Here is a 19,830-nt window from a genome sequence, read left to right on the forward strand (position 1 = left end):
CAGCCCCGCGTTTGGCGCCCTACTTGCCGCGTCCGGAACAAGGCATGCCGGGAAGAGCCGTCCGGGCCCTGAGGCGACCGCGCAGGGGGCGAGGAAGGGGCGGGGCGGCTCTACGGGTTTTTATCATCCTCGCCCGAGACCAAGGTTGGCGTTGGATTGACGGGGGCTGCCGGGAAATGGAGACGTCTATAGGACTAGGGCTGTAACTGGCTCTCCGAAGTGTGAGGTTCCTGCTAGAAGCTGGGGGTTCATTAGCTTTCCAGGGCTAGAATCCTTGTCTGCCACCAGGTTAATCTGAGTGGAAGACCCGCTTTGGGACTGTGTGCTCAACTGACATATGGGGAACTTGGGACCATATGGGGAACTAGTTCCAGAGTGCATGTCTAACCTGCCACCTCCGACTAGAAATGGAGGATATCTCTCCGGTTTGGCATTTGTTTCTGAACTGAAGCTGAAATCTAGAAATACTGTACAGCTGGTTCTGTAGGGCTGGGTTCGCCGTCTGAGAATAAGGTTATTTTTATGAACTGGAGTACTCAGAAAGGCTGGAGTCTCCACCAATGTTAATGAGTATTATGGATTGGGCCCCCGCCAAGGCCCTGTCACCCAGCTTGTTTCCTACCCCAGAGCAGGGGTTCAAAAAGGAATTCGCTGAAGTTGGGGTTTCCCCTCGAATACGGAGCCAAGTGCAAGGTATTCGGGAATTAGAGCCCCTTCTACAAGGAGCACGGTTCCAGGTGTAATTCCTGCCTGAAACGTGTGTTTGGGGCTTACTGCGCAAGGGTCTGACCACCCTCCCCACCACTGCAGTTGTCCGCCCCTTCTCCACCTTCAGCCGGGAACCCGCCTCCAGCCACCTATTAATTCATCCGTGATTGGTTTGCTGCAGAGGCCAGATGACTCAACGGCCAATTGGTAACAGACAGGGCGGACCTGAGGCGATGTTGAATTTCCACTTGGAGAATGGGGGAAATGATCGACACAAAATTAAGCCTATAGAATGGCGCCAGGGCGGACAACCCCCCACCCCCCGAACTTCACTGAAAGGGCTTGGACAGGGTGTTTGGCTGGTTGCTAAGGAGAGGTTGGCGGCTACCAGAGTGTAAGCTTGAATGGTGGAAGTAAGAAAAGATCCATCCAATGAACAGTCTCCGCTAGATTTAGGGCCCAATTAGTGAAGGGGAGTAGTCTGGGCCGTACCAATATGTTCATTAGACGGGGGCAGCACTTGGATAATTATAGACAAGATGAGCCCTAGAAACTTAAAACTGTAAAACTACAGCTTCTATTTTCGCATGAAAGTTAGGCCATGAGGAAACAATTCATGCTTCTAGCCTCGACGGGGATGTAGTAGACAAAGTTCCCCTACAGGTGTTTGCATGGTGCGCTCTGCTTGACCACGTGAGCCGGCTCCAAGATGGCGGCAGGGGTGGCCGGGTGGGGGGTTGAAGCAGACGAGTTCGAGGATGCACCTGACGTGGAGCCGCTGGAGCCCACGCTTAGCAACATCATTGAGCAGCGCAGCCTCAAGTGGATTTTTGTCGGGGGCAAGGGTGGTGTGGGAAAGACCACCTGCAGGTGAGGAGGCTACCTTGAGGGACATCGAGAAAGCGGTGGGATGTACCGCTGAGCTAAGGAGAGACCAAAGATAGTCTTTCCCACTACGAGCCGGGGTCTTCTGGGTTGTACTCTTCGGCAATTACCTGCAGCTTACGGAAGATGCCTCCTAAATTCAGGACTTTCACTCTCTGAGTTGGACTATCTATTGGAGCTCAAGTGCAAAACTCCAGTGACCCCAGCACGTGGGGAAGCAGAGGAGCGCTTAGGTGTCCCAGTCGGCCGGATAGGACCAAGTGAGCTCAGAGGAGCAGGAAGGACACTTAGTGGTTTGAAGAGTTAAGAGTGGAAAGTGTGGGAAAGGGAAAGGACCAAACTGTCTCAGTCAGCTGGGAGGGCTCCCTGAAGCCCTAGACTCCTAGACCAGAGAACTGAACCATCCTGAAGTTAGCAAGGAGCGCAAAGGAATTCTTGGGTTATAATTGGGGGAGAGGGCAGGTAATCTGTACCAGCTGGGCAGCTGGATCATACCATTCTGTGCCCACTAAAGAAGCAAGCACCAGGCCCAACTGAATCAGTCAGCCAAACTTTACTTAGCACTCTAGGCCAAATGGAAGGGCCAGTAGGTGAGGTCTAGAGGGTTCCCTACAGCTATTAAGCTTGATCCCACAATGAACCATACTCTCCTCAAGATTGCTGATCCATGGACTGCGGCGGCGGCACATGCCTGTACTTCCAGCACTTAGAAGGCTGAGGCAGGAGGATTGCAGTGAATTCAAGGCCAACCTGAACTACATAGGAGCCCTGTCCAAAAAAAAAAAACAAACGAGAAAATGGGATCCAGGGCCAGGGATTTAGCTCAGTGGCACGGCCCCTGCCTCCCAAGCACAAGATCCTGAGTTCGATCCCTGGTACCAAAAAATTTGAAGAGTTAAAAAAAAACGAGATCCAGATCTCTGGTCCTGGGACCCCACATCCCACATTTCCCCTTGAAGCCTCTCACTCCCCACCTTTCCACCTTTTCTTTGTGCAGCTGCAGCCTGGCAGTCCAGCTCTCCAAGGGGCGTGAGAGTGTTCTGATCATTTCCACAGACCCAGCTCACAACATCTCAGATGCTTTCGACCAGAAGTTCTCCAAGGTGCCAACCAAGGTCAAAGGCTACGACAACCTCTTCGCTATGGTAAGTGAAGCAGAGCTGAGCTCTTCACTTCTGAGAAAGGCTGCTTTCAGCCTCTCTTAAGCTTTCCCACCAGAAGTCACTATGTCCTTCACATTCTATATCTAGTATCTCTCCACTTTCAGCCCTTCCTCAGCATACCCACAGAGGAACAAGTGAAATATGTTTGAAGGGCAGGAGGGAGGCAAGAGTGGCTGGAGCTAAGTAAGCAAGGGGAAGGGAAAGGGAAATTGGACAACCAACCAGAGGTACACAGTATGGGATGTTGCAAGCCACAGTGAGCAGTTTGACTTTTCATTCTAAATTAAATGGGGAAGCAACCCATTTGGGACCCCTCCTGTCTCTCAGGAGCTATTCTCTCCATTCCTATTCCCCCATAAATTTTCCCATTCTTAAAAATAATAATAATAATAAGTTCAATAAGAAGCTGTTTGTTTTAAATAGGCCATTGTCGCGGCCAAACTCATATTTCGAAAAGTTCTCACTGGCTGCCTCATGGAGATTGGACTGTAAGTCAGTGGAAGCAGCAGGGAGACTAACAAGGAGGCTGGGGGTGTAATCAGGTGAGATATGAACCAGAAGCCTCATTCATAGGGGCAAAATGTTGGCAGACAAGTAGATTTGCGGTGGATTTTGGAAGTAAAGCAATGCGATTGCTTGGTTGAAATAGGAAAAGAAATAAATCCCCCCCACACACCAAGCAGCCAGGATGGGGAAGATGAGGAGAGGAGCAGGTTTAGGAGAGTCAAATCAAGAATTCTGTCTTGTCCACAGCAGTTCTGATGAGCCCACTTGGACATCTGTGTAGTAATGTCACAAGAGTATCTTAGCTGTATGAGCTCAAAGAAGTTAGCATTGATTGTTTTGGATTGATTGTTTTTATTTGTTTTTTGAGACAGGCCTATGTATTTCAGGCTGACTTTGAACTCAGTATGTAGCCCAGACTGGCCTCAAACTCAAGGTGATCCTCCTGCCTCAGCCTCCCAAGTGCTGGGAATACAGGTGTGCACCACTACAGCTGTCTCCTGGCTCTTAAGCAAAGATTTGAAAGTCTTTGCCCCAAGATAGTTTCCTGCTTTGTTTTATTTTGTTTCTTGGAGACAAGGTTTCACTATGTTACCCAGGCTAGCCTCAAACTTTAGGTTTAGTTGATTCTCCAGCTTCATCCTGCTGAGTAGTTAGGGCTACAGGCATGTCTAAGGTAGTATTTAGAGCTGTGTGCATGGAGAAGTTGAGAAAACCGAGGCCTACAGACAAGCCTGGGTGATAGCATTTAAAGTATAGCATCGAGAAGAAGGAACCAGGAAAGTGAGCCAAAAAAGAAGCTAGCAGGGAGGTTGGAGGAAAGCCAGAGAGAATGGGATCCTGAGCTCTGAGAAGACACAGGGGCTCAAGCAGAAAGAGACTGTCAGCTCTCAGTTTTTGCAGGGATCACCATGGAAGTGGGAGCAAAGCCTGCCTGGAGTGGTGAGGAGATGGAGACAATGACTGTCATGATGTGTACTGAGAAATGGGGTCATCCCTGAAGGGAGACAGGGAATAAGGAAGGCTTTTAGGGGGAATGGAGGATAGACAGGGTCTCTATGTTGCCCAAGCTGGTCTCAAACTCCTGGGGTCACATGATCCACCTGCGTCAGCCTCCTGAGCAACTGGGATTCCACTCTGTCCTGCTCAGGAGGCCCGGGTTTTTTTTGTTTTGTTTTGTTTTTTCCTTTCCGGTACCATGGATTGAACTCAGGACCTTGCACTTGCCAGGCAGGTGCGGCACCACTGAGCTAAATCCCCTGCTGTAGGAGGGCCGTTTTGAGAAAGGCAGTGGTAGAGCCTGTTTGTTTGCCAATGGGACTATGCCATGTGCCAACAGGCATGGGACAAGGGATGCCAGATGAGGGTGAGCCTCAGGCAAGATGAGCTCCATGCAGCACGAAGACCCAGGACCCAGGCTCTGCCAGTGTCAGGGATCAGAGGGAAGCAGAGGGAGGAGGTGAGGGTGTTGACAGCCAGTGGCTCCTCTTTTTGGCTGAGGTGAGGGCCTTAGCTTAAATGGGACAGAAGTTTCAGGAGTGACAAGGTACCACATAAAAAATTCCTCTTTTTTTTTGAGTGGTGCTAGGGTTTGAACCTAAGGCCTCACACATGCTAGGAAGGTGCTCTACCAGAGCCCACTACATAAACACTTCTGGGGGTAGAAGAGGGGGCTGAGAATTGTTTGGCTTCTTTTTTTTTTTTTTGGTACTGGGGATCGAGCTTGGGACCTTGCACTTGCGTGGCAGGTAGCGGAACCACTGAGCTAAATCCCCAGCCCTGTTTTTCTTCTTGAGTGCCTGTGGGAGACCTAAGATTAGGAACGCAGAGCAGGTGGGAATGACTAGTCAGGTGTATTCTGGCCCCAGGGTGCAGCACTCCAAGAAAGCTGGGAATAAGCAGAGCAAGTATTCTGCCAGCCACAGAGGGAAGAAGGAGCAGAAGGAACCTGTGACTCCAGTGTGGTGCCACACACCTGTCACCCTAAAACTCTGGGAAGCTGAGGCAGCAGGATCACAAGTTCAAATCCAGCCTGGGCAACTCAGTGACTTAATAGGACCCTGTCTCAAAATTTTAAAAAGGTTAGGCAGTGGTTCCGCCGCCTGCCTCACAAGTGCAAGGTCCTGAGTTCAATCCCTATACAAAAGGAAAAAAAAGGCTGCGGATATAGGTCAGTGTAGAGTTCCTAAGTTCAGTCTTCAGTATGACAAAAAGCAACAGCAACAGCCACCTATGGATCTGCAGCTGGATAAGAGTGCCAGCCAAGAGGGACAATGATAGGGAATGGGGGGAAAGGACAAGGTGGCCCACAGAGGTTTAGAATAACTGAGGCTCGCCAGGCACGGTAGCACACACCTGTCATCCCAGCACTTGGGAGGCTGAGGTAAGAAGATCACTGAGCTCGAGGCCAGCCTCGGCTACATAATGAGGCCAACCTGAACTACATAGTGAGTCCCTGTCTCAAATGAAAAAAAGGGAGGATCTGGAAGTAACCAGAGGTCCAGTCATAGGAGTGTCTTGAAGCAAGATCCAGACAGGGAACAGCCATGTAAATGCCTGCAGCCATTTGAGCTTGTTCGGGGTCCCAGCCTGTAGTTTTCCACAAATCTATAAAGGTTTGACCGATTATGTGACAGCACAAGACCCCAAGTCTCCAAGGGAGGGCTGACACCAAATGAGAGGCCTGTGGTCAGAGTCCTGCACCCATGTGGAAGCCCCCTCCACTTGAGCAGCCCCAGCAGCCTGGGCTCCTCCTGTCCCCTGGCCCCCAGGAGATCGACCCCAGCCTGGGCGTGGCCGAGCTGCCGGATGAGTTCTTCGAGGAGGACAACATGCTGAGCATGGGCAAGAAGATGATGCAGGAGGCCATGAGTGCCTTCCCGGGCATTGATGAAGCCATGAGCTACGCAGAGGTCATGAGGTCAGGCCTGCCTCAGGGCGGGGCTGCGGGAGGAGGGCTGGGACCGGCTGGCCTGACCCCTCTCTCCCCCCAGGCTGGTGAAGGGCATGAACTTCTCGGTGGTGGTGTTTGATACAGCGCCCACAGGCCACACACTCAGGCTCCTCAACTTCCCCACCATCGTGGAGCGGGGCCTGGGCCGCCTCATGCAGATCAAGAACCAGATCAGCCCCTTCATCTCACAGGCATGCGGGGCCAGGATGGGGAGTGTACCCCAGACTCGCCACCATCAAGCCCTCCCCAACTTGCACCCCTTTGTCAGGACTCACACCCCTCTGTCAGCTGTGTTCACTCCAGGTGGGAGGGATCCCCAGCTGCACCCCATGCACACAGTGCCAAAGACAGAACTTGGCGGCACTTCCCCTGGCTCAGTGGCCAGCCTCAACTTCCTGTGGGACCACAACCAAGCCAGTTCACCTCTCTGGGCCTCACCTTCCTTATCCCTCAAGTGGATTTTATATTTTGCACGGGGTGGGGTGGTGGGTTGTTTTTTGACGCAGGGTTTTCCTAAGTAGATCAGGCTGGCCTCAAACTCACAACTCTTCCTCGGCCTCCTGAGTCCTGGGATTCCAGGCATGCACCACCACACCCGGCCTGTCTGTCAAACAGATCGCAAGAGTGGGAGTGTGGAGTGTGGATTGCTATTACTGGGACACCTCCGCACACCCTCAGCTCCACCCCTTGGGGTGTGGCTGGTGCACCAGCCTCGGGTGTAACATTCACTTAGTGCCTACTGTGTGTCTGGCAGTACCCTGAGCATATCTGTGCCAGCTCATGGAGCACTAGGAGAGAAGGTTAACAGATGGGGAAACTGAGGCTCTTGGAGGTCAAGTCCCTTGGCCACGGTGCCCACCAAAATGGCAAAGCTGGAATTGGACAAATCTTGGGGGTCTGCCCTAGGGCCCACCCCTGTAGCCAGTGGGAGATCGAAGGAGTGGTTTCTGGTTGTTCTTGAACCCTGGACCCAGGGGTTGGGTCCATGGGCGGTGCACGGCAAGCCTGCCCCATCCTCCCCACAGATGTGCAACATGCTGGGCCTGGGCGACATGAATGCTGACCAGCTGGCATCCAAGCTGGAAGAGACGCTGCCTGTCATCCGCTCTGTCAGCGAGCAGTTCAAGGACCCCGTGAGTCATGGTCCCACAGATGGGGAGAAGCTGAGGGCACAGGGACAGGGCCAGACCAGCCCTTCTTGTCCTTTCTTGGCCCCTCTGCAGGAGCAGACGACCTTCATATGTGTGTGCATCGCAGAGTTTCTGTCCCTGTATGAGACTGAGCGGCTAATCCAGGAGCTGGCCAAGTGCAAGATCGACACCCACAACATCATCGTCAACCAGCTCGTCTTCCCTGACCCTGAGAGGCCCTGCAAGATGTGTGAAGCTCGCCACAAGATCCAAGCCAAGTACTTGGACCAGGTGTGCCCGGACCCCGGCACCCAGCCCGGCAGGTCCTCTGCTTTCCATGGTGCCCTCTGATTTTTTTTTTTAGCCATGCTGGGAATTGAACCCAGGGCCTTCATACTGAGCCACATCAACTCCTTTGTTTTTTATTTGGAGACAGGATCTCCTTAAGTCACTAAGTTGCCCGGGCTGGGCTTGAACTTTTGATCCTCCTGCCTCAGCCTCCCATGGACCCACTTCCTGTCCTTGCCCTCCTGCCCCCTAACTGCTGATTTCTGCCCTTTGCCCCGGCTGCAGATGGAGGACCTGTATGAGGACTTCCACATCGTGAAGCTGCCACTGCTACCCCATGAGGTGCGGGGGGCAGACAAGGTCAACACCTTCTCCGCCCTCCTCCTGGAGCCCTACAAGCCCCCCAGTGCCCAGTAGCACTGCCACCCAGCCCCAGCTGCTGCCACTTCACACCCACCCTGCACCCTCCCCACTCCCCCCGGGGCAGAGTTTGCACAAGTCCTCCACAGTACAGGGGGAGAGCCGCTTGGGGGGTGGGAGGCGGGGAGGGGGTCTCTTCCCCCTGGTGGGGTTGGGGGGCTGTAGTCGCCCCCCTCCTCTCCCCGCCTCTCACTCAATAAAATAATCTTAAACTACTGTGTTTGTTGTTACAGGAAAGGGGTTGCACATTTTTATGTACAATTGTACAAGTTGTGCACTGCACAAAAGCTTTACATCTAGACAGTTGAAGTTGAGACAGAGACCTAAGTCAATAACAGAAGTTCACGTTTATTGTGGCAAATTTGGAAGGAGATTTTTTGAGATAGGGGGATGCTGGCTGTAATTCTGCACAGGCAGAGGTGGCCCTGCTGGTTCCCTGAACCCTGGAATAGAAGGGTGGGGAGTTTGGCCCATATTCCTTGGAGGCTCAGACTATGGGAACCAAGAGTCCCTTTCGCCAGCCCCAGGCTGGTGGGAAGCAGATTAAGCCAGCAGCAGGCCCAGCATTGCCTGCTATTCAGTCTGGGAATTAGCAGGCGCCCTGGGCAGAGGCTGGGCCAACTAGGCTGGGGATTAGCGATCCCTGCTCCCATCCCCATGGCATGGCCTGGCCAAGGCTGCACCTGGGGCTGATGGGGGGACCCAAAGGCCAGTCCTGCCCCCAGAGGGGTCTCGTGGGCTGGCATGGTGACCTCTGCTGTTGGAGCCTTGGCCCCCTTGCCCTTAAGCTGGGGAGCCACCACAAGTTCCCCAATGTCCGCGTGCCAGCCTAGGAGGCTCCTTGTGGCCCCCTCTGCCCCTGCCTGTAACTATCACTTCACCCTCCTCTCACAGCCTAGGCAGCTGCTATGACCCCCACTGAGACAGGATGGCATGACCTCAGTGCTGCCAGTTCCCAGCTGGAACTGCCTGGGACAGTGAGGGGGCGGGTGCCTAAGGGCACACCTGACGCAGGAGGGTTTTCAGGGGTGCACACACCCAGGGGCTGGGCACACCAGGGTGTGTGTAGGATAACCCAGCCACGAGCCTAGACGTGTCCCCCTCTGGGCTTCACAGGGCATGCGTGAGCAGGTGTGGGTATGGGGGGGGTTGTAGAAATAGGTACAGCTGTTGCAGATGGGCTCCAGGCCGTACTGCCCAGGGAGAGGGCTAGCTGTTGCACTGATGGACTGTGCCATCTGAGCCTCAGTTTCCCTACCTGGATAAGGGGAATGACGAGCACTGGCTTCCTTTGTCCACCTGTGGGAACTCTGACGGGAAATATGTGTGGTTGGTACATTAGTGCCAGGCAAGGACCTGCCAGGGAGCAGCTGTTATTGTTTGCTGTGAGCAGGGGTGTGAACCTGTCCCCACCCTCAGGGGTCCCATAGTTACAAGGGTTTAGGAGCCAGGCACAAGGTGACCCACACCAGCATCTCAGCACTCTGGGAGGGTGAGGCAGGAAGATCACAAATTGGAGCCCAGCCTGGGAAACTTAGGAAGACCCTGTATCAATATAAAAAACAAAAAAGGATGGAAGGTAGCTCAGTGTGAAGGCCCTGGGTCCCATTCCCAGTACCACCAAAGAAAAGTATTTGAGATCCTCATGCGCTGGGGAGCAGGACAGTCAAGGAAGAGCGAGTGCAGCACATGCAAGGACACGACCTGAGGAGTGGATGCACCCTGTGCCCTCCCCATGTCCTGTAGCTGTTGGTATGGCTCCAGATGTCTCCTTGCTCCAGTTTATAGGCTGTCCAGCAGCTGGACAGTGGAGGCACAGGTCTGAGGGTGGTGGCCTGAGCCAGTTCCTAATTACTACGGGTGGGGCGGACATCTGCCAGCCTGGGAACACAGTGTCCTGAAGGGTAGGCCTCGGGCAGTGCTATGCGGAGCTCTCCACACACCTAGCAGCATATGGGTGCATGTGAGGGGCTCTGGGGCACTCTGGCTCCTCTGTTACCAGGCTGGAACCCTGGGCCTCCACCTCTCTGCATGTGGATGTCCTGAGGCTGAGCCATGGAGTGGGGTATGGGCTGAGTGGCCCCCTTTGGAGGTGTGACTGAAGCACCTGCCCTAATTTTTGGTACCAGGGATCGAACTCAGGACCTTGTGCTTGCAAAGCAGGCGCAGTGCCACTGAGCTAAATCCCCAGCCTTGGGTTTGGTTTTTGAGACAGGGTCTCACTACATAGTTCTTTTTTTTGGGGGGTGGGGTTACCAGGGATTGAACTCGGGTCCTGTGCTTGTGCAGCAGGCGGCAAAACCACTGAGCTAAATCCCTGGCCCACGCTACATAGTTCTTGAACTCACTATGTAGCCCAGGCTGGTCTCAGACTTGCTGTAATCTTCCTGCCTCAGCCTCCTGAGTGCTGGGATGACAGGCATGCACCACCACATCCAGCTTACCCAGGGTTATAGTCCTTGAGACTAGTAGGCAAGGCTCCTTGTGTGCATGAATGTTTGTGACACTGAAATCTCAGAACCACCAGGGCTACCCCTGCCCCCAGGACTGTGTGCCACTGTGTTGAGGGAAGTCCCTGAACTGGGCTGGTGCACCTTTATCCAGGGGAGATGGAACTAAGCCCTGTGTGACTGCACATGTGGCTGTGCAGGGAAGCACCTGGGGCCTGGTGAGCTCTGCTCTTAGCTGGTCCATGACCTTGTGTGTGTGTGCTGCACAGTGCAACCATAAGAATGTGAAGTTCCCATCCTTTCTGTTATCCTACGTGGCCATGTGGGGCATGTTTGTGCCTGTGAGCAAAGAGCTGGGTGTGTTCAGGGTCCACCTCCTTATTGCTTTGGAGGGCAGGGGTAAAGCTGAGTCCTCCGTGTGTGACCCTGGGACAGTGCACCACTATGTGGGCCACTGTGGGTGTGTGAGGCTGTGCTCAGGGATGCTGAAGTGGGACCTGGGTCTACAATATGTGTTTCTGTGTGATTGTGCGATTTCTGGAATTGTGGAACTGTGGCAGGACCCAGCCGCACTGTAGGTGTCCAGGAAGGAGACATCCCCGGCCCCTCCCCTGGCGGTACCTCCAGAGCCGTCAAACCAGCCAGAGAGCAACTGGGAGGGAGACAGGGAGGAGCAAGGAGGACTGGGCTGATTTCTCCCCTGCTGTGGGACTTCTCCAAAGTTGAGGTGGCAGCTCAACCAGGGGGACTGGCGGGGGAGGCACTGCCCACGCACACTCCCCTGTTCCCTCCCGCCCAGTGTCTGGCTTCAGCCCCACCCAGCAGCAAAGGCAACAGCGCATTCAGTCTCTGTCCCTTGTGTCCTGCACCCCACACCCTCAGCACAGGTGAGAAGGGTCCAGGCCGGGCCACAAGGGGATCCCCAAGGATCTACAGGATTCCTCCTCAGGATGGGAAGTGGAGGAAAGGGGAAAGGTCAAGGTCAAGGTGGGTCTGGAGGGGAAACAGGAGGGGCAGAGCCAGTGCGACAAGGGAGAGGTGGACAGGCTGGGGCAATTTGGCCACAGAGGTGGCCAGTGTGACACGGGGTGGGGGTGGGGGGTTGGGGGCACAATCCAGCAGCCTAGAGGCTCAGTGAGTGATGAGAGTTCAGAGGGAGTGCAGAGGGAAAGATGGGCCAGACTAGGGCGGAGGGAGTGGACAGAGGGTACCAGAAAGGGCGGGTGAGGGAGCAGAATGGGGGGCAGTGGAAACACCGAGAACCTGGAAACAGAGGCACAGGGGACTCCAGAAGTGAGACAGGCTAGGGATGACATCCAGGTGAGATGGGGTGAGGTAGAGAGCAATACAGGTGCTGATTGTGTGGACCCAGGACCTACAAGGTGGGGGACCTCCCCGGAAAGGGCTTGGAGACATAGTCACTGGAAGCAGGCACCATGAGTCCAGGGACAGGGACAAGGGACAGCCTGCAAGAGAGAGGCTAGAGTGGTGCCTGGGGCTGGGACGGGGGGCAAGCAGCGTTGGGAGGAGAAGAGAACCTGGGCAAGGACAGGGTGTGGACCGGTCCTTGTGGGGATAGCCAGAGTGGGGTGGCCACTGTGCTCCGTCCCCTGGCGCCTCTCCACCCCTGCTGGAAGCCCCCAGCCCGGCTCCCTCCCTGAAGGGTCCTCCTTCAGCCTACTCCAGCCTCCTCTCCTCTGCCCCATGGACAGGACACAGCAATGACTGTTACCTACACGGCCCGGGTGGCCAACGCCCGCTTCGGAGGCTTCTCACAACTGCTGCTGCTGTGGCGCGGAAGCATCTACAAGCTCTTGTGGCGAGAGCTGCTGTGCTTCCTTGCGCTCTACATGGTGCTGAGCGCCGCCTACCGGTGAGTGAGCTGGGGACCAGTGAGGCTGGCCAAGTGTTCCAAGGCAGGGGAAGTGGCTAAGCAAAGGGGACAGGGGACGGGAGTGGCCCATGGCAAGAGAGAGCTGTAGGAGGCTGACGACATGCCTGTTATCCCAGCACAGGGGAGGCTAGGGCAGGAGGCTCCCACAAGTTCCAGGCCAGCCTGGGCTACACAGGAAGACTCTGTCTCAGAGAGACCGAGAGATAAGGAAGGAGGCCCCCCATGACCCTCACCCTCTACCCGCAGTTTCATGCTGGCTGAAGAACAGAAGCGCTGTTTTGAGAAGCTTGTCATCTACTGTGACCAGTACGCCAGCCTCATCCCGGTCTCCTTCGTGCTAGGTGCGATCACACCCTGGAGGCCCCGTGCCTGTGTCCCTGAGGAACACATTGCATCACGCCTCTTGGGGATCCCTTCCTTGCCCCTATGAGACTTTGCCTTCCAATCCAACCCCCAGATTCCCCACTCTGGAGCCACAATACCAGGCAGATGTCCACGGTGACTGCAGAACTTTAGCTATTGCTTGGGCAGTGTCACACCTGTCTGCATGAGATTACCAGTGTCCCCCAAGGGCGCCCTACAGGGACCCCATGTGACTGCTTTCTCTGACATGGGTGGAGGGTCCCTGAAGGCCCCCAGGGACTTCATATGACCCCAGTCTCCCCTCCCTATGGATGGCGTGCCAACCTGCCCAGGCTCTCTGAGGCAGACCCTGTATCCTGATGCAATTCCTGTTTCTGAGGCTTGATGTCACTGTTGTGACAAACCTGCCCAATGTCCATGAGGAACACCGCACCCCCACAAACCAGGTCTCCATCCCCGTGTTCCATGTTCCCAAGACCCCAGCCCATTGGCTCCTGTGTCCAGGCAGACAAACTGCCCCCATGCCTTCACCTGGGGCCTGGGTCTCCACCCCACCCTGAGACCCAAATCTCCCACCCCAGGTGACAGCCAAGCAGCCAGGGACCAGCCTCTCTGACCTCAGGGCTGGACCCTCAAGTTCTCAGCCCCATGTGATCAGGTTAATCAGCTTTTTTGGTTGTCCCTGACACAAATGCCATGTCGCTCCTCTTCCACGACTCGGACCTAGGAGCTCCTGGTCCTGGTGTCCCCGCTGAGTCTCCAATTCTCGCCTCCAGGCTTCTACGTGACGCTGGTGGTGCACCGCTGGTGGAACCAGTACCTGTGCATGCCTCTGCCAGACGCCCTCATGTGCGTGGTGGCTGGGACGGTGCACGGGCGGGACGATCGCGGACGCCTCTACCGGCGCACTCTCATGCGCTACGCTGGGCTCTCGGCGGTGCTCATCCTGCGCTCAGTCAGCACCGCGGTCTTCAAGCGCTTCCCCACTGTAGACCACGTGGTCGAGGCCGGTGAGCTCCCAGCCCCGCTGGGCGAGGCTAGAACGAGGCGGGGCTAAACGAGAGGCGGGGTCTGGGTGGGCGGGGCTAAGGGGGTAGGTGGGGCTAGCAACCCAGACCATGCTTTCCAGGATTCATGACCCGAGAGGAGCGCAAGAAGTTCGAGAACCTAAACTCCTCATACAACAAGTACTGGGTGCCCTGCGTGTGGTTCTCCAACCTGGCGGCTCAGGCCCGGCGCGAGGGCCGCATCCGCGACAACAGCGCCCTCAAACTGCTGCTGGAGGTGGGCTGCTAGGAGGTCATTAAAAGAGAATTCAGAGCTGGGCATGGTGGCACGTTGCAGTGTAATCTCAGCACTGAGGAGGCTGAGGCTGGAGGATTTTGGGATTTCGAGACCAGCCTGGGCCACAAGAGCAACCTTAACTACATAGTGAGACCCTGTCTCAAAAAACAAACACAGGGCCAGGGATTTAGCTTAGTGGTTTCGCCGCCTGCTGCGCAAGCTCAAGGACCCAAGTTCGATCCCCGGTACCCAAAAAACCCCAAAAAACAAACACAGACAAACAACAAAAAAGAATTCCAGGGAAACTGCACCCAAGCTGTCAACTGCTACAGTCACCCTCCTCCCATGAGGCGGATTCCAGACCCCCCTTCCCTGCAGCCGCAGATGCACATTTATTTCCGTGAGGTAGACTCCACCAAATGCCCTCCCTGGACCTGCTAGAAATACACTCAGCTCCCCCAGGTGCCATCCCCTCTTTTTTCAGGTGTGCAGGTGAGCTCACAGTGCACTCCCTGAATTCCTGGCCTCTATCTGCCCCCAGGAGCTGAATGTATTTCGGAGCAAATGTGGGATGCTCTTTCATTACGACTGGATCAGCGTGCCCCTCGTCTATACCCAGGTAACCCCAGTGTGCCTCAGTTTACACCAGGTGTCAGAGGTCTTCAATGGGACCTGTGGGCCAGCTAAAACTACATCCCAGGGCCGCCTGGTCTCAACTTGGGTCTCTTGGTGACCCTGCGGCTGGGGGAGCCGACCTGGCATCCCCATACCCCATGAACCTGCAGGTGGTGACGATCGCAGTGTACAGCTACTTCCTGGCCTGCCTCGTGGGCCGCCAGTTCCTGGACCCGGCCCAGGGATACAAGGACCATAACCTGGACCTGTGCTTCCCTGTCTTCACCTTGCTGCAGTTCTTCTTCTACGTTGGCTGGCTCAAGGTGGGGTGGGGGTCCATGAGGCAAGGACAGGGACAGGACCAGGGATGGGGAGGGCCAGGGTCCAAGCTTCCCACTGCCTTCCTGTTCCCTCTCAGGTTGCAGAGCAGCTCATCAACCCTTTCGGAGAGGACGACGATGACTTTGAGACCAACTTTCTGATTGACCGAAACTTCCAGGTGAGCCTCTAGGGGCAAGTGGTCCACACCTTCTCCACAAGGCCTTGTCCCCAGCCCAGCCACACCTGCCGAGGGCTCCCCTAGAGCCACTCTGCTCTCTGGGGCACCTTGCTGCCACCACCCTGAGGGCCACCCCACGTTACCTCACCCCTTGTGTCCACACACTCAGGTGTCTATGCTGGCCGTGGATGAGATGTATGATGACCTGGCCATGCTGGAGAAGGACCTGTACTGGGACGCAGCTGAGGCCCGTGCCCCCTACACGGCAGCCACGGCCTTCCTGATGCAGCAGCCCTCCTTTCAGGGCTCCACCTTCGACATCACGTGAGCTGGTGGGGCCATGGGTGGGACTTACACTTAGGCAGACTAACTTGACCCAGGGTGGTGTGTGTGTGTGTGTGTGTGTGTGTGTGTGTGTGTGTGTGTGTTACAAGGGATCAAACCCTGAGCCTTCAACTGGGCTGCAGTCCCAGCCCTTCAGCCCTTTATATTTTCATAGAGGGTCTTGCTAAGTTGCTCAGGCTGGGCTCAAACTTGCAATACTCCTGGCTCAGCCTCCCTCATGCTGGGGATTACAAGGCATGCACCACCACTCCTGGCAAGATTTTTTTTTTTTTTCTTTTTGGTATAGGGGATCAAACTCAGGACCTTGTGCTTTCGAGGCAGGTGGCGGCACCACTGAGCTAAATCCCCGGCCCCTGGCAAGATTTTTTGGTTGTTAGCTCAATTATTTCAAAATTTTTTATTAGTACGTGTTTGCAGTACCTAATGATTACATTCACAGTGGGAACCTGGTACATGTACATAACACATCTTAATTCTTTGAGATCGGTGTGTGAGCAGAGCCAGAGGATAAAACCAGGGTGTGGGGGCCAAAGTCTCTGGAGATAAGTGACACAGAGGGGTATTTGGAGCCAGAGAAATTTTTGTATTTGGAAGTCTGCTCTTCAATCAGGGAGAGGTGAGGGCTCAAGATGTAGCTCCGGCAGAACATTTGTTTAGCATGCTCAAAATCTTGAGTTCCAGCAGGGGATTTAGCTCAGTGGTTCCGCCACCTGGCTCGAAAACACAAGGTCCTGAGTTCGATCCCCAGTACCAAAAAAAAAAAAAAATTGAGTTCCATCTCCCACAGTGAGGTGGGGGGAGGGACCCAGAAGACTGAGGTAGGAGGATCCTCCTGGGCTACATAGTGAGTCAATGACAGCCGGAACTACATATTGAGGACCTGTCTCAAAAATAAAGGAAGGGGGGCTGGGGATTTAGCTCAGTGGTTCTGGCACCTGCCTCGAAAGCTCAAGGTCCTGAGTTCGATCCCCGGTACCAACAAAACAAAAAATAAAGGAAGGAAAGAAAAGAGCAGAGGAGCGATGCCACAGCGCCAACCCTTGTCCGTCCGCAGGCTGGCCAAGGAGGACATGCAATTCCAGCGGCTGGACAACGCAGACGGCCCCCTGGGAGAGGCGCACGGCGACCTCCTGCAGCGCCTCCTGCCGACTGGCGCCGGAACGGCCTTGCTGGGCCGGCGCCTGTCGCTGCTGCGCCGCAAGAACAGCTGCGTGTCGGAGGCATCCATCCCGGCCAGCTGCGCGTGCGCCCCCGACGGCGCGGCCCTCGAGTGCGGGTGCGCGGACCCGCTCCTGGAGCCGGCTCTGCGGGAGCCAGAGCCCGAGTTTTCTGCCTGTCCCGAGCCGCCTGCACCCGCGCCTTCGCCCGCGCTGGTCCCTGACCCCTTCCCTGGCCTGCCCCTCCCCGGGCCCCGCGTGCTGGCGCCGCCCTGGCTACCCAGCCCTATCGGCGAGGAGGAGGAGAACCTGGCTTGAGCGTCGGGGCCTAGGCCTCCGAAGGACAGAAACGCAAGCCCACGCACCGCAGGCCAGGCTGCATAAACCTGCTGTGCCTGCATGAACTCAGCCTGCGTGGGTCTGGCTCAGATGCTTTGTTCGTTTTGCTATGTAGTTCTCCCTGGCCTTGAATTCACTGTGTAGCCTAAGCCGACCTTGAACTCTTGGAGATCCTCCTGCCTGAGCCTCCCAAATTCTGGGATTACAGGCATGTGCTAGCACACCTAGCTCTTTCCCATGCTTTGAGCAGCCAGTCCTTAGAGCTAGATCCACTTCCCAGCCTCAACCCCTCAGCAGCCTCAAGGAGCATGTCCTGCCTGAGTTCTTCCCTTACAACAGACACAGGCATGCCTACCTTGAGGAGCTGAGGATGAAATGCTGGCTTTAAAACATTGTGTGTGTAATAGGTGGTCAATAAACTGTTAGTGTGTGTGTGTGTGTGTGTGTGTGTGTGTGTGTGTGAAGTCAAACTTATTAGCGTGACTTCTCTTGCCTGGCAGTATACAAAAATTTGGGGATTCATCTAGGGTTTTGGGGGATGCCTTGTTCACTTCTTGCCAAATTCTACTCTCTGAAATATAGCAGGGATGCCAGCTGTATTCATTAACAAGCCAGCCACTGCCCTAAAGCCACAGCTTCCTGCATTCCCAAGCCCCTGCATTCTCAAATACTCTGCAAACCCTCCTACCCAGGGCTGGGCATCAAGACTGGGGCCTCTGGAGTGTAGCCTCCTGTGCTGGAGGCCTTAATTTTACCATATTCAGCAACTCATGAATCAGAACTCTACCCAGGATGCCTTCCTTCCCTACTCTGTCTCCAACTGTCTCCTCTGAACTATCATGCAAAGATCTCACAGTGACTTTTTCCCCCAGTACTGGAGATCGAGGCCAGGGCCTCCCTACCACTGAGCTATATCCTCAGCCTTTCTTATTCTGAGGCCAAGTCTCACTAAATTTCCCAGGCTGGCCTTGAGTTTACAACCCTCCTGTCTCAGCCTCCAAAGTAGCTGAGATTATAGGTATGAGCCACTGCTCCCCAGGTTCTCACAGTGACTTTGAAGGTAATGCCCTTCAAATACAAAATGACCTCCAGTCCCTCCCCAGCCTGCTCAGCCCAGTGTTTCTCAGTTTTGTCCCTCCAGGAGATGAGGCCAAAATCTGGGAGTCCTGGACTCTTGGTTTTGGTATTGTTTTTTTGGTACCAGGGATCGAACTCAGGACCTTGAGCTTTCGAGGCAAGTACAGTGCCATTGAGCTAAATCCCCGGCCTATTTATTTGAGACAGGATCTCACTATGCAGTTCAGGCAGGCCTTGAACGCACTATGTAACCAGGCTGGCCTCAAGCTCACAGTAATCCTCCCACCTCAGCCTCTAGAGTGCTAGGACTATAGGCATGTACCACCATGCCTGGGTGGTTGGTTTTTTTAAAACAGGGTCTCACTATGTAGCCCAGGCTGGCCTCAAACTCGGAGTGATCTTCCTGTCTCATCCTCCTGGGCACTGGGATGACAGACAGGGACCTCCATATCCGGCTGTGGAATCTTCTCTTGCATCCACAGGAAGTCCCAGCTTAATCTTCTTTGTATCCAGCAGCCAACCACTTTTCACTCCTCCAGGGCAACAGCCCCCAGTGTCACCCACCCACCCTCCTGGATTAGCTACCTCAGGTCCTTTCTTAGTGCTACTGGCTGCCAAACTGGAGTCAGATCCCTTCCTGTGCTTAGAACTCTCCATGGCTCCCACCTCCCACAGCCCACGGGCCCTGAACAATCTCTCTCCCCACCTCTGCTCTCGTGTTCCCCTGCACTCACTCCATTCCCACCACACTGGCCACTTGCTGTCCCTGTAATCCACCAACCAGTTTCATCACAGAGCCTTTGCACAAGCGGCTTCCTCTGCCTGTGCCAGTCTTCCTGAGATGCCTTCAGAGGCTCTCCCTCACCTCCTTCAGGATTCTGCTTAGATGTTGCTGCTCCATTACTGAGACCTCCTCTCCTGGGCTCTTATTAAAATGTTTATCTTGCATGTCCAATTCCTACACCCCATCACTCTTGCCTGCTTTATTTTATTTATTTATTTATTTATTTATTTTGCACCGGGATCAAACTTGGGTCCTTGCGCTTGCACAGCAGGCAGCGAAACCACTGAGCTAAATCCCCAGCCCTGACCTGCTTTATTTTTAACTGTAGTACTCATATCAAACTTTAATTTAATCTTTTGTTTGCAGTACTGGGAATGGAACCCAGGGCCTTATACATGCTTGGCCAGCACTCCACACTGAGCAACACCCCTAGCCCCTCTATTTTGTGGATTGTCTATTTCTCTTTATTGAAAACATTCACTCCATGAGAGCAAACATTGTCTGGACCTTCTTCAACGACCACCACCATTGCCAGGTGTGATGGCACACTCCTGTAATCCCAGCATTTAGAAGGCTGAGACAGGTGGATCTCCCTGAGTTGGAGGCCAGCCTGAAGTATAAAATGAGGCCCTGTCTCAAAAAAAAAAACAAACATCATCACCACCACCACCACCACCACTATACACACAACACACACACAAACACACGATTCTTAACTCTCACTGACTAGGTGCTATCAGTCATTTATACTTCAGTAAAAATATATGACAGGCCTTCTTTAAAAGCAATAGGCTGAGGGCTGGGGATTTAGCTCAGTGGTTTTGCCACCTGCTGTGCAAGCACAAGGACCAGATGTTGATCCCCGGTACCAAAAAATGAAAAAAATAAAAAATAAAAGCAATAGACTGAGGCAGGAAGATTGCTGTGTAGTTCAAGGCCAGCTTGAACTACACAGCAAGACCTGGTCTAAAA

General features: G+C 54.5%; 2 protein-coding genes across 6 annotated transcripts; both read left to right on the forward strand.

The window, feature by feature from the left end:
* Window positions 1-2: 2 nt before the first annotated feature.
* Window positions 3-8,267, forward strand: Get3 (guided entry of tail-anchored proteins factor 3, ATPase). Of its 4 annotated transcripts, none has more exons than XM_087201520.1 (7): window positions 3-144; window positions 2,591-2,738; window positions 6,032-6,180; window positions 6,254-6,404; window positions 7,239-7,346; window positions 7,437-7,634; window positions 7,917-8,267. In XM_087201520.1, the coding sequence occupies exons 2-7, from the start codon at window positions 2,736-2,738 to the stop codon at window positions 8,046-8,048; spliced, it is 741 nt and encodes a 246-aa protein (XP_087057646.1). In that variant the 5' UTR covers window positions 3-144; window positions 2,591-2,735; the 3' UTR covers window positions 8,049-8,267. The 4 variants fall into 4 exon arrangements, with proteins under 4 accessions (XP_087057646.1, XP_087057644.1, XP_004872438.1 ...); XM_087201518.1 differs by having other exon boundaries at window positions 20-42; XM_004872381.3 differs by lacking the exon at window positions 3-144 and adding an exon at window positions 1,382-1,578.
* Window positions 8,268-11,214: 2,947 nt separating this feature from the next.
* On the forward strand, window positions 11,215-17,429 carry Best2 (bestrophin 2). Of its 2 annotated transcripts, none has more exons than XM_004872383.3 (10): window positions 11,215-11,388; window positions 12,214-12,374; window positions 12,642-12,736; window positions 13,535-13,768; window positions 13,888-14,042; window positions 14,584-14,661; window positions 14,828-14,980; window positions 15,076-15,156; window positions 15,326-15,480; window positions 16,556-17,429. In XM_004872383.3, exons 2-10 carry the CDS (start codon window positions 12,223-12,225, stop codon window positions 16,974-16,976), a joined length of 1,524 nt encoding a protein of 507 aa, XP_004872440.1. In that variant the 5' UTR covers window positions 11,215-11,388; window positions 12,214-12,222; the 3' UTR covers window positions 16,977-17,429. The 2 variants fall into 2 exon arrangements, with proteins under 2 accessions (XP_004872440.1, XP_087057625.1); XM_087201499.1 differs by having other exon boundaries at window positions 11,309-11,488; window positions 16,556-17,122.
* Window positions 17,430-19,830: the final 2,401 nt, after the last annotated feature.

The sequence above is a fragment of the Heterocephalus glaber genome, unplaced genomic scaffold (genome assembly GCF_053883595.1).
Source record: "Heterocephalus glaber isolate CG9 unplaced genomic scaffold, H.glaber_assembly_v1.0 deba00001760, whole genome shotgun sequence".
NCBI lineage: Eukaryota > Metazoa > Chordata > Mammalia > Rodentia > Bathyergidae > Heterocephalus > Heterocephalus glaber.